The sequence below is a fragment of the Ceratotherium simum genome, chromosome 2 (genome assembly GCF_057802395.1).
Source record: "Ceratotherium simum simum isolate JZ-2026a chromosome 2, ASM5780239v1, whole genome shotgun sequence".
In the NCBI taxonomy this organism is placed as follows: Eukaryota; Metazoa; Chordata; class Mammalia; order Perissodactyla; family Rhinocerotidae; genus Ceratotherium; species Ceratotherium simum.
Genome location: NC_141901.1, coordinates 42444404 through 42457133, shown reverse-complemented (window position 1 = coordinate 42457133; position 12730 = coordinate 42444404). Strand labels below are relative to the sequence as shown.

The 12730-nt window shown below is 52.4% G+C and overlaps 2 protein-coding genes across 7 annotated transcripts; one reads left to right on the top strand and one right to left on the bottom strand.

Moving 5' to 3' along the window:
* Nucleotides 1-99: 99 nt before the first annotated feature.
* Nucleotides 100-4233, bottom strand: SLC39A1 (solute carrier family 39 member 1). Of its 5 annotated transcripts, none has more exons than XM_087442884.1 (5): nt 4159-4233; nt 3691-3833; nt 3218-3436; nt 2919-3049; nt 100-1707 (listed from the first exon to the last, which is right to left on the bottom strand). In XM_087442884.1, the coding sequence occupies exons 3-5, from the start codon at nt 3402-3404 to the stop codon at nt 1051-1053; spliced, it is 975 nt and encodes a 324-aa protein (XP_087299010.1). In that variant the 5' UTR covers nt 3405-3436; nt 3691-3833; nt 4159-4233; the 3' UTR covers nt 100-1050. The 5 variants fall into 5 exon arrangements, with proteins under 5 accessions (XP_087299010.1, XP_087299006.1, XP_004436130.1 ...); XM_087442880.1 differs by having other exon boundaries at nt 3691-3896; nt 4159-4176; XM_004436073.3 differs by lacking the exon at nt 3691-3833 and having other exon boundaries at nt 4159-4212.
* Nucleotides 4234-7752: 3519 nt separating this feature from the next.
* On the top strand, nt 7753-12720 carry CREB3L4 (cAMP responsive element binding protein 3 like 4). 2 transcript variants are annotated; one of them, XM_087442814.1, is made up of 10 exons: nt 7753-8202; nt 8333-8510; nt 8755-9001; nt 9159-9280; nt 11128-11220; nt 11353-11459; nt 11584-11652; nt 11761-11845; nt 12021-12117; nt 12247-12720. In XM_087442814.1, the coding sequence occupies exons 2-10, from the start codon at nt 8337-8339 to the stop codon at nt 12438-12440; spliced, it is 1188 nt and encodes a 395-aa protein (XP_087298940.1). In that variant the 5' UTR covers nt 7753-8202; nt 8333-8336; the 3' UTR covers nt 12441-12720. The 2 variants fall into 2 exon arrangements, with proteins under 2 accessions (XP_087298940.1, XP_004436132.2); XM_004436075.3 differs by lacking the exon at nt 7753-8202 and having other exon boundaries at nt 8319-8510.
* The last annotated feature ends 10 nt before the right edge of the window (nt 12721-12730 follow it).

Genomic DNA, 12730 nt, shown 5'->3' with positions numbered 1-12730 from the left:
AAAAGATTCGAGACCCGGGAATTTAAGCCGGCTGTAAACATCTGGGACTCATGTGCCCACCCCTTTCCCAAGACAAACGAATCAGATACTGTACAGATGTACAGAAACATCTTTTATTTGGGTACCATGTCCCCAAACAGGTCAGTTAGTAAAATAGATTCTAGAGAATATGGCCCTATGCACAGCCCTCCCTCCCCAAAAATAACCCCCGGGGGTGAGCCTTCCCCTTCCCCCTTGGGCTTCTCTGGTATAAAAAAGTTTTGGCAGCTCAGTGTTTATCATCTGGGCCTGGGGCACCATGCCCATGTTCAGTATTCCTAGGGTGTGGCAGTGGTAGGGAGCCGTAGCTCTGCCAACTCTTCCCCTACCCCAACCCAGCAAACGTTTCTGCCCCACCCCAGGATCTGGGACCAAAATAAAGAGCAAGCAGGCCCCCTCTACTGAGGTGTTGCGTAGGGCTCAGTGCCATCACTGTGCTTTGAGAAAGACGGAGGGGATTTATTTGGCACTTTAAAAACAGAGGAGTAAGCAGGACTGGAGAAGCCATAGAAGGTACCAAAACTGGCAGGAAGAAGCCATTTGGCACTAGTTCCCTGGGAGAAAGGAAGAGGGAGATAGACATGAGAGTAGGAGCTAAGAAAAGTAGGAGGGGTCCACTCCAAGTGACAGAGGGCTGAAATGGGCTAGAACCAAGAGGACTGCTGACTCTAGGCCTGTGCCCTTTCTATACCTCTGTCCCACAGTAGCCAGCTGCCCACCTCCAGCCTCCCCACTGTCAGTTTGTCTCTATGTGTAGTGTCTTCCTAATACTAACGTCCCTTGATCATGTCTCTAGTGACTTGACCATCCCTTGTCCCTTGGGCCTTGTCCCTTGGGCCCACTCCCCTCTCATTGGTCAGATAGTTCTAAGGCTCCATCCTTACCTCCCAGAGAACTCTGTGGGCCTCAATCCCCCCCTTCCCCACTCCTTCCTTTTGCCCACACACTGGGGGAGGGGAGGAAGGCCCAGGGCACCTGATACCCAACCTCCCCTGCCCCTCTTGGAGCCCCCTAGACTTGGATGAAGAGCAGGCCAGTGAGCAGGGCAAAGCCTGCTAGGAGCAGAATGACCTTGAGGATCCTCTGCTCAGAAGTGGCCAGTTCCTGGGGCAGGATTTCCAGGAAGGTTATATAGAGAAAGGTGCCAGCCGCCATGCCCTCCAGCACAGACTGAGCCAGCTGGTGCAGTGGCCCAGCTGACTCTGCCAGAGCTGCACCCAGCCCAATGCCCAGGGGAGTCATGCATGAGAATAGGATCCCACAGCCAGCCACCACCTGTGCTCGCAGGTGGCTCTGCAGCAGCCGCAAGGACAAGCTGACTGCCAGGATACCCTTGTGGAGCAGCAAAGCCAGGCACAGCTCCATGGCCCGAGCCCGGTCTCGTTGCAGCCCCACCGCCAGCCCCTCGAACACCGAGTGCAGGGCCAGGGAGAAGACCAGTACACAGGCACGCAGGGCTGAGGGGGCTGCGGGGGCTCCGCCTGTCTGTGGGACCCCTGATCCATCATGCCAGTGCTGCGGCCCACCATTCGCTGTTCCGAGCAGAGCCCTCGTCTCCTCTCGAGGTGGTGGCCCCGACTGCTCCTTGTAAGCCAGCGTGATCTGCTCCATCACCAGGACAAGGAAGAAGCCCATGGCCAGGATGAACTCTTGCAGGGGGAACTGGAGCTGTGGGCAGAGAGGGCAGCAAGGAGTTCAGGAGACAGGCCAAGAGTGGGGAGGAGGAGTCAGATGCAGAATCTAGTGGAGTCCCAGTTACACAGACTTGGGGTCCCACACAGACACAGGGCCACTCTTGGCCACACAGAGATAGAGTCACTTGGTGACAGAAACACAGAATAATACACAATCACACAGATTATGGTGTCACTCAGTGTTACTTATAGACCAAGGTTTCTCAGCTTTGGCACTATCAACATTTGAGGCTGGATAATTCTTTGTTGTAGAGGGCTGTCCTGTGCACTGTAAGATGTTTAGCAGCATCCCTAGCCTCTACCCATTAGCTGCCAGTAGCAAGCACAACATCCTCTCTCCCCAAGTTGTGACAACCAGAAATGTCTCCAGACATTACCAAATGTTTCCTGTGAAGGTGTGTGTATGTGTGGGGGTGCAAAACCACCCCCAGTTGAGAGTCACTGATGCAGATGTACACAAAGTGTCACATGTAGGCATACAAACAAAGGGTCACACATTGGCCCATCTTCCCAAATGCTCACACATAGAGCCACATACTGTCCCAGAGACATTCAGGCTTACACATGGTCACATGGAGACACAGGTCACTCAGTCACAGACACACAGAGTGTTACATCTAGTGTTACTTCCTCAGTCTTAGGGAAATAGAAGAAGAGCCCAGCACACCTACCTCACACCACCACCCAACTGTCTCAGTTTTTCCTATGAGATAGTCCTATGCCTTGGACTTGATCTTCCCCACATCCTACTTCCTTGGGCTATCATCTTTTTGGTCAGCAACACCAGGTCCCTAGGAATTGCCTACTACCCTTCCCAGGCCTCTAGGGACCTCTATCTCCAACCCTTTGGGGAAGTGGTGAGAGGGTGAAGATGATTCTTGGAGCGCTGTTAACTTCCTGGAAGCTCGAACTGAGAAACCCACAGAGTAGGTCACACACCTGGTAATAAGTTTCCTCATGCTGTCTCAAAAGGTACATCATAGGGGTCAAAAAGGGACTGGGGGGAACCCACAGAAAGAATTATGCCCTCTTAACTAAAAATCATGATTCATAGGATCACATGCCAAGAGCCTTCCACACAATCACGGAGTGACACAGGAACAGATGCATACAAACCACTTCCCTAGAGGTATGTGATTGAACATACCCACATACACAGGACACATGCAGCTGGCCAGTGCTCACCGTCACGTGCAGGGCCGCCAGGGCCTTATCTATGGCAGCCAGATAGTCAGGCAGCAGGTCCAGGAGACAGGTAGCCAGAAAGACACCGCCTGCGAAGCAGCTTACTAGGCTCAGGGCTTTTTGGCGGGAGGCTAGGCAGGAGTGGAGCACAGAGGGGAATGAGCAAATGAACCCCCTCCAGGACCCACCCAACCCAAGCAATGGTCACTCTTGCCTTCCCATCCTTAGGTTACCTTCCTAAGCCCCAGAGCCTTCCCGACCCCAAGCATCCATGGCAGCAGGGAAAAGGAGAGGCTCACCCGAGGCTTCAGTGTTAGCTCCCGGCCGGCGCAGCACACAGATGGGCACCAGACTGCAGACGAGAGTGAGCAGCAGCAGCAGCACCAAGGCCCCCAACTTCACCTCCAGTCCCATGGGCACTGGGGGCTCTGAGGCTACCGCCTCGGGGCGCCACACCAGGAGCTCTGGCTCTCCCCAGGGCCCCATGGTGGCTGTGGTAGCTCCAGTGACTCTCAGACCTAGGAAGACAGAGTGGGGGGTGGAGAATGGTCACTAAGGAAAGATGGGGCCAAGGAAAGGGGAAGGCTGGTCAGCAGAATGCAGCTCCCTCACCCCAGCCACTGTCTGAACTTCCCCAACCCAGTGTGACTCATCCACTCCTATACTGGAAACATTCCCTTTTTCCCTCAGACTTTACCCTTTCCAAGTGACTTATTCAGAGACCCAGCAAGGGGGAAACTGAAGCATGAGGACTGTGTGGCTATCTTATTACCCTTTCACCTGGAGCTCCCAGAGGACTGGAGAGCAGGGTTCCTCTAAGGAAAGCAAAGGCCAGGCCCCACTCCAGGAAGGAATGGATGAAGCGCAGGGACTTCGGGGCTGTGGAGGGATGTCACGGGTAGCTTCGTGGACCACCTGAACAGGGCGAGTTTGGGTGCAGGATCACTCTCCCGCTCCCGTTTCCCCAGCGCCATCCCCCTGAAAACAGAGAGCGACTGCTCAGGCCACAGGCTGGGACGTCGGAGCAGATGGCTAAAGAGGGGCCCTAGGGGTCTGGGGTCCCGGGACAGGGTGACACAACAACTGAGGGCGGTGTCTGGAAGTCCGGGCTCCGGGAGGCGGGTCCGAGGCCGCCAGCGTCCCGGGAGGCAGAAGAATGTGAGAGCCGGATCTCCGGCTCCGAGGCCCCGGGAAGGCGGGCGGCCGATCCGGATCCCGCTCCCGGGGAGCCCGCACTCACCTCCCGAGGGTCTCACTACAAGGCATCCGCTCGGTTCCGGCCGCGAGTCGGGAATTCCCGCCCCCTCCCCATCGCTCCCCCTCCCCCCGCGGCCGCCGCGTGCCCGCCTCCGCTGCCAATGACAGCGCCCGGCGGGCGGGCCCGGCTGGGAGTGACGGGAGCTAGGAGCAATCAGAGACGGGCAGCGGGAGACGGGCGGAGGCGGAGCCCGGGGTGAGTCGGAGAGGACAGAGGAAGGGGCGAGAGAGAGACGCTCGGGGCTGTGGGCCTGGGTGGCTGTCTGGAGGTCTGGTGGGCCGGAGGTGGCCGGTCGACAAAAGCCTTGATCGTTTGGAGGTTTTAAAAGAGGAAGCTGGAAACCCCGCGGGCAAGTCTGGTGCCCCATACCCACCCCCGCATTCCCAGGTCTTCCGTCTCCCACAGCTCTGACGATATCTTCCTGGTCTTGGGCCAAAGTCTTCTTACCTATCTCTTAGAAGACTCTAAGACCCCTTCTGTGCACCTAGGCGCCAGGGGGAAAGCATTGCCTTCTTAGGACTGACTTCCTTGCTTGACTTCCCTTGCCAGCACCCACAAGAAAGAAAAAAGACGAGGCAGAATTGCAAAAGGGAAATAGCAAAGAGAGGGCATTTCTGGAAAATCATCCCTTCCTAACTACCAATGGCCTGAGCGGACTTCTGTGCAGCCTTCTGCCTTCAAGTGGGTAGAGAAGTGGTGGGACCCATCTCAGGGATTGCTGAAACCCAACTTAGTGAAAAGCTTCTGGAAGTACACTCCAATTTACCATCTGTACCATGCCTCAGGCATCCGGCCAGGTTCTCTCAGAACACATCACACATCTCGAACTCTGCAACTCCTCTCCCTCCAGGCCTGCCGGCCCTTCTGTTTTCTGTTCCATGAATGCACCAAGGTGTTTTCAACTCAGGACCTTCACTGTTTGCTTAGCCTGGATCCCCTTGGCCCACATCCCTGTTCTATCAGATCTAGCCTCATGGGAGGGTAGGGTACAAAGGAAGAAAATAAAGAAGGGGGCTCAGCCTATTCTTTTTTGCAAAGGTGAAAAGGCCTCATTTCCTAAAGAAGGGACAGGGTGATGCCTCTGATAAGGTTCTGGAAATGGAGGCCAGCAACTTCCTTAAGAAAAGGGGGAGGGCTGGCCCCGTGGCTTAGCTGTTAAGTGCGCGCTCTGCTACCGGTGGCCTGGGTTCCGATCCCGGGCGCGCACCCCGCACCGCTTCTCCAGCCATGCTGAGGCAGCATCCCACATACAGCAACTAGAAGGATGTGCAACTATGACATACAACTATCTACTGGGGCTTTGGGGGAAAAAAAGGAGGAGGATTGGCAGTAGATGTTAGCTCAGAGCCGGTCTTCCTCAGCAAAAAAAGGAGGATTAGCATGGATCTTCCTCACAAAAAACAAAAAGAGAGAAAAGGGCGAATGTAGGACTTCTTGAGGGAGGGGGTCTGGGAGAAAAAAAATCATATAGGACTCTAAGAACAGGATATAAGTGAAATGTGTATTGGTGTCCCATCATTTAATAATAATTATCATTGCTGCTCGAAGCTCTTAATTAAAAGATAAAAATTACCATTAGAGGCAATTCCAGATTATTCAATCTGGATTGAATATTATGCATGCTATGGTTTGCCTGAATTATGTTTTCAAGATTATTGATAATTAGTAACATTAAACAAGGAATCATGACCTGGGAGTCAGGACACCTGGGTACTAGTCCTAGCTCTACCTGCGATCTTAGGTAAGTCATTTTCCCTCTCAGGACCTTGATAAATCATGTGGAAGAGGGAAGTTAGACTAGCAGATGATGCCAGAGGTGCCTTCCAGTTCTAACATTAATGGAAGCTGACTGTATTTTCCACCTAATCATCCCTGCACATGTTGCCTGCAGGAAGCCCTTTGAAACCTTTCTTGATCTAGGAAAGATCTAAGCAAGCACAGCTCTGCTTTCCTTAGAGGTCTGTGTCACTCTAGGAAGCTTGGTTTGTCTCTTTACTACTTGAGCAAGATACAGGGAGATAAGCAGGAAAGACAAGAGTTGGGAAATTTGAGAAAGCCCCAGCAAGGTAGCTTAGCGTAGTGCGAAGAATATGGACTCAGGCATTCAAATCTTGGTTCAGCCACTTACAGAGGAATTTTGAGAAAGGTACTTACCTCTCTCTGCCTGCTATGAGTTGCTATGAGAATTATGAGTAACATGAAAATGTCTGACCTTGGGGCCGCCCCGTGTCTTAGCGGTTAAGTGCCCGCGGTCCGCTACTGGCGGCCCGGGTTCGGATCCCAGGCGCACAACGACGCACCGCTTGTCCGGCCATGCTGAGGCCGCGTCCCACAGACAGCGACTGGAAGGATGTGCAACTATGACATACAACTATCTACTGGGGCTTTGGGGAAAAAAAAGGAGGAGGATTGGCAGTAGATGTTAGCTCAGAGCTGGTCTTCCTCAGCAAAAAGAGGAGGATTAGCATGGATGTTAGCTCAGGGCTGATCTTCCTCACAAAAAAAAAAAAAAGAAAAAAAAAATGTCTGACCATATAATAGTTACTCCATAAATATTAGATCCTGTTCCTTTCTTTACCCTCAGCTTGTTCAAATTTTCACAAGGAGAATACCAGTTTGAATTCTAGATCCGTATCCTGACTTTCCTGCTTTATTCACCCAGCTACGAAAATCATACCTGTATTAGTATATTTCCATTATTTTATTTAAAGTGAATTCCTGGGTCATCAATCACTAGACCAAGGCAAAAATCCTGAGTTTTGGTATTCTACATTCTAGTCATGGATCTCTATCTCCTCATTGGTAAAATTAGTAAAATATTACCTGCTTTGTCTGCCTCAGGGTTGTGGATTAAATGAGAGAAGAATGTTTATAAAAACATTTTATAAACTATACAAATGCAGGACACTTACTGTTGTTGGTAATTATACACAAACAATAAGACAAATTCCCACATCAAACCCAAATGAGTTTTTGACCTCTTGCAGTTTTCCAGACCCTCCTCCCTCCCGTTAGTTAAGAGAGAGTCTTGTGAGTGTGTATGTATAACTGCTGTTCTTTATCAGTAGCATGAGGCACGGATTCCGGATTTGGACAACCCGCCATTGTGCGACTTGCCCCCGGCTGAGTCAACGCTCTGTCACTTAACTTGGGTCAACAGGTTATTTACTCCCCGCCTAGGTAATAACCTGGGATTTGGAATCACGTGGCAAGCGAAACCAAACCATGCCGCTCCTACCCGTATTCTCGGAACTTTTCCCTAACTTCCCTACAATTTGTCTTCTGGCTCTTACTCTCCCTTTGGTGCCTCAGAACCCATTCCCCGAGAGACAAATAAGTCCTCCGGCCCCACCGGCCTCACTGCCTCTCGACAGCCCATTCTGACCGGATACGGTGGAGCCTGCCTCCAGAGGGTGATTGATTTGCTCAATGCCCTGCCCCTCAACCCCTCCGTCTTTAGCTTCCAATCAGACTCAACTGTGGGACAAGCGCCAGGGGGTGGGGGAGGGGATGCCGCCGTATGTCTTGGGCAATCCAGTTGATTCTTTCCTCCTTTGTTTTCAACCCTGCCGTGATCTCCCTCTTATAAAATTGATGGCCGAAGAACAGCACGTCCTGTGCTCCAGTCATAGCCATCTCTAGCCTTCCCTGAGGAGCCACCAAAACCCTCAGGAAGATTTGCAATCGCTAGGAGAAACTGAGGCTGAAAGGGCGAGGCTGCCTATGTTTTCCTTAAGTCTGGTTTGTGGACGCTTAGCCTCTTAACCCCCTGCTCCCAGATACAGTGCCCCTACCGTGGCTCCTGGCTAGGTGCAACCCACTTTCCTGGTGTAAGGCTGGGGGCGGGGTTTGGCTGGGCAGGTCCAGGATGCGAGATCCTGGAGGAAAGAAAAGGTGTAGTGTTTGGGGCAGTCAGCAGGCTAGGCTGGCTTGGCAAGGCTGGGCTCTTCCGAACAAGTAATACCCAGGTGGCTCTTTTGTCTGAACCAGAGAGATAAGGCGGGAGGCAAGATCTCCAGGTGACAGGTGAGGGGGCTGTGCAGGTGAGGGGTGAGAGGGATCCAGAAACTGGGGGGGGGAGGAGACAATCATCCTCTTTCTGCAACTCCCCCCCCACCCCCACCCCCACCCCGCGCCCTGCCATGCTGCCCTGCAGAAGGATGGATTTCAGAACCCCTGAGCTGCTGGACATGTGGCTGGAGCCGCCAGAAGATGTCTTCTCAACAGGAGCCTTCCTGGAACTGGGATTCCACTGTCCACCTCCAGAGGTCCCCATGACTAGGCTGCAGGAACAGGGGAAGCAAGGCTGGGAGTCCAGTGGGAGCCTTGGCTGTGTGAGTGCGATGAATGGAAGTGGTGGTGGGTTGAGACACAACTCTGATAAGAAGCCCAAGAGGCTTCAGCCTCCACTTGGAGAGAGGTCTGAAGACAGAGCCCGTAAAATAGACATGAGCTATAACAATGCCCATGTCCAGGGACAGAAGGGACTGAAACTGAAGCATGAAGGATCTAGATTTGATATCAGGTAGGATTTCCAGAATACTTTACTGTATACATCTACACCCTCTTCTTCTGTAGGGCCTTCAAGAGAGTGAGCCTGAAGATTTCTTGAAGCTTTTCATTGATCCCAATGAAGTGTACTGCTCAGAAGCATCTCCTGGAAGTGACAGTGGAATCTCTGAGGACCCTGGCCATCCAGACAGTCCCCCTGCCTCCAAGGCACCCAGTTCCCCTGCCCTCTATGAGGTTGTCTATGAGGCAGGGGCTCTGGAGAGGATGCAGGGGGAAGTTGGGCCAGCTGTAGAGCTCATCTCTATCCAGCTAGGTCAGTGTTCTTTGTGGGAAGAGGACAATGGCCCTTCAGATCCCGCACTAGCCCTGGGGTTAAGCGGGTTTCCCCAACCTGTGCCACTACCCAGACCCTACTGCCATCAAGGTGTACCCTCCATCCCCTTGCTCCCAACCACCTGTGTCTCCCTCAGGTCAGCAGAGCCCACCACTTATGGTGCCTGATGCCTGCTTGGTCAGCGAACTGCCCCTTGATGCTCACGCCCACATCCTGCCCACAGCAGGCACTGTAAACCCAGTGCCTCCTGTGACCCTGGTGAGTCTTGGGGTCAGCCGGATCCAGTACTCCATGATACACACATATATACCCACACAGATGGGGAAAGGGGGTAAGTGAGGGGGAAACTGATGCTGAACTCTCTTTGCCCCAATTTTTGCTGCATCAGGCCTAAAGACCAGGGAGACATGAGCAGCTTTAAGAGCAGGAAAGGACAAGGGAGGCAGAGCCCTTGGGGGTAAGGTGGTGATAACTCAGTTAAGGAGAAAGTGGGGTGAGAGAATCCAGGGATAGGGCTGGCGAGAAAGCCTGGACCTTGTGTGCATTGTTTGCTCAGCCAGGGCCATTGTCTCAGCCTTGAGTCAGGATGTGGAAATGGGACAGGCCACCTGGGAATCCAATTGGTTACTGGGCACTAGGTGTAAGAGAAGCAACTACAACTATGTTTCCAGTGGAACAATCATCCAGCCACACTTACTGCCCAGTGCTACAGTGTAGGGAGTAACACTTCAGATACCTCCCCCAGGGCTGGCTGGCTGGTTCCTGCAGTGGGGGCGAGGAGGGGGCCTTGCTCAGATCACTGTTCGTCCCTTTATCCTGGAAAGAATTCCTTGTGTGCAAAACGCAGGGAACAGGTTCTAGCCTTCCTGCAAATCTGTGGTTGAAGCTGGGACCAGAAGCCAAGCCAAGCCAAGCATCTTATAATCGTGGCTGAGGGACATTCAAAAGTCTGATGTTTCTAAACTTGAGTGTGCATCAAAAACACTGGGAGTCTGTGGTTGTTTTGTTTTTTAAATAAAACCCTCTAGGCCTCATTCTCAGAGATTTTGATTAGGTGGATTGGGAGGGACACCCACCCCTCTAATAGTTCCACCAAATAGTTGCAGGAGCAAGAAGGGAGCATCAGGAAAAGGCAGATAGAAGAAATGGTTTAGCTAAAAGCCAAAGACCATCAGGAGGCAAAAACAAAAATGAATTCCTCTTAAGTCACAAAGTGAAACATAAATCTTTCAAAAGTAGGCAAATTACTCCATTGACAGGCTCAGGTTAACCAGACGCCATCTACCTTTCCCACCTACTTTGTTATGAAGTTACTTAGTCTGGTTGCCTTTGGGGAGTTCTTTGAGAGGAGACAGAGCTTCAGTCTGAAAAGTGGGGCTCAGACCCTAGGGGAGAATGGGCCACTGCCCCAGGGAGCTCCCTGTGGTTGACAGGTGACTGGATAACACTCTCTGCCAAATAAAAGTTAATGAGGGCCAGCCCGGTGGCATAGCGGTTAAGTTTGCGCACTCTGCTTCGGCAGCCCAGGGTTTGCCAGTTCGGATCATGGGCGTGGACCTCACCACTCATCAAGCCATGCTGAGGCGGCCTCCCAAACAGAGCAACTAGAAGGATGTACAACTATGACATACAACTATCTACTGGGGCTTTGGGGAGAAAAAAAAGAAAAAAGGAGGAAGATTGGCAACAGATGTTAGCTCAGGGCCAATCTTCCTCAAAAAAAAAAAAAAGTTAATGGCTGAAAGTGAATCACTTGCCTGCTGTAAGATTAACCTTAGTGAGTTCCTCCATGTGCTCTTCAAATACCCGTAAAGTTTGGGGAAGATGTGGACCAGAACAGGCCCTCCCTAGTTTGCTTAGAGTGCCAACATCCTAAGTCTGTGGGCAAAGGATATGACAAAACCACCTCTTCTCTCCCTTCTCAGCCTCAGGAGGTCCCTTTGGCTTGATCCAGAGCCTGTGTGAATTAAGGTCCCTGCCCCTCACCTCACTTCATGGTTATTCCTCAGTGCAGTCCAGAAGGCATACAGAGGGAGCGGCCAGGGCGATGGAAATGAGATGACCCTCTCCGCACTCTCATCTCATGTCCTCCTGTCGCCCACCAGCTGCCCTGTCAAACCTTGTTCCTGACAGATGAGGAGAAGCGTCTGCTGGGGCAGGAAGGGGTTTCCCTGCCCGCTCATCTGCCCCTCACCAAGGTAACACACTTCCCCAAAGGGCATCCCAACCCAGTGGCCCCAATATGGCCTCTGAAGACCCGGGATCGCAGGGGCAAGTTGGGGAGTTGGGGGAAGTTAAGGGCCCAGGACTGACACACCCTGGGCCCTCAGGCAGAGGAGAGGGTCCTCAAGAAAGTCAGGAGGAAAATACGTAACAAGCAGTCAGCTCAGGACAGTCGGCGGCGGAAGAAAGAGTACATCGATGGACTAGAGAGCAGGTATGTTTGGACTCAAATTTCTGGCTTCCTATGGGCCTCATCTGGGCCCCCTTCCTTACCAAGGCAGGCAAGATCAGGGACTGGCAGGATTGCAGAGCCTTGGTCTACCTTCCACACTCCCTAGGGTGGCTGCCTGTTCTGCACAGAACCAGGAACTACAGAAAAAAGTCCAGGAGCTCGAAAGGCACAACATGTGAGTGAAAGCATAGTGTGCGCTTTGGGGGAAGGGTGTAGCCCACAGGAACACCATTCTTGGGCCCTGGGTCCCAGGAGATCTAACTCTTCATTCCTCCTTTCCCAGCTCCCTGGTGACTCAGCTCCGCCAGCTACAGATGCTCATTGCTCAAACTTCCAACAAAGCTGCCCAAACCAGCACTTGTGTTCTGGTACCATTAGTCTATTTTCCATCTCTCCCTACTCCCCCCATCTTCTGCCACACTGCCATCCTGACACCCCCACTCCACAGCCATACCTATCTTCCCATCCCTCATGACCCCAACTGCCATCTGCTCCCTTTCTTTATTGTCCCCACAGTCCAAGTGTCCTCTTGTTTCCTCCCAGATCCTCCTTTTTTCCCTGGTGCTCATCATCCTGCCCAGTTTCAGCCCCTTTCAGGGTCTACCAGAAGCTGGGCCTAAGGATTACCAGCCTCATGGAGGTGAGAGGCAAGGGCAGGGAGGGACTCTGTTCTTCAGGGTAGTCAAGAAGGGAGAGGGAGGTCCTATCCTGTCTAGGATCCCACACCCAAGGGAGCACTCTACTACTGCCGTTTTTCCTTCACCCACAGTGATTTCCAGAAATATCCTGACTCACAAGGACATGACAGAAAATCTGGAGACCCCAGGGGTAGAGTCCAGATTGGGGGTCCCACCTGGGGCCAAGGGTGCAAATGGCTCAACAAGTACACTGCTTGAGAAGATAGGAGGGAAGATAGGCGCCAGCCGGCGCGTCAGAACTGTGCTGCATGCAGATGAGATGTGAGCTGGAACACTTCCTGGCCCACTTCCCAATCACGGTACGGAATCCAGGGTTCCCCTACGGTTTTCCTTTCCCTTGGAATTCCCACTCAGAGTTCTTTGGCCTCAGGGGTCTGAATCACTTCAGGACGCCCTAGATGTCTGTATCCTGAAGCCCAGTCTGCCTATGTGAAGGGGCACCTCAAATACCTTTGTCATGTATCTGTGATTTTATTTCTTCTTTGGGGTTAGGGTTGAGGGGAAATAAGTTTTGGTTGAGAAATAAACTTTTTGGTGAAATTGTATCCCAGAAGT

Coding starts and splice junctions, on each gene's coding strand:
- SLC39A1 (XM_087442884.1), bottom strand. CDS start 3,404: ATGGGGCCCTGGGGAGAGCCAGAGCTCCTGGTGTGGCGCCCCGAGGCG. Junction 3,050..3,217: donor AGCTAACACTGAAGCCTCGG/GTGAGCCTCTCC, acceptor ACTCCTGCCTAG/CCTCCCGCCAAAAAGCCCTG. Junction 1,708..2,918: donor TGGCGGCCCTGCACGTGACG/GTGAGCACTGGC, acceptor CTCTGCCCACAG/CTCCAGTTCCCCCTGCAAGA.
- CREB3L4 (XM_004436075.3), top strand. CDS start 8,319: ATGCTGCCCTGCAGAAGGATGGATTTCAGAACCCCTGAGCTGCTGGAC. Junction 9,281..11,127: donor CAGTGCCTCCTGTGACCCTG/GTGAGTCTTGGG, acceptor GTCGCCCACCAG/CTGCCCTGTCAAACCTTGTT. Junction 11,221..11,352: donor CTCATCTGCCCCTCACCAAG/GTAACACACTTC, acceptor CTGGGCCCTCAG/GCAGAGGAGAGGGTCCTCAA.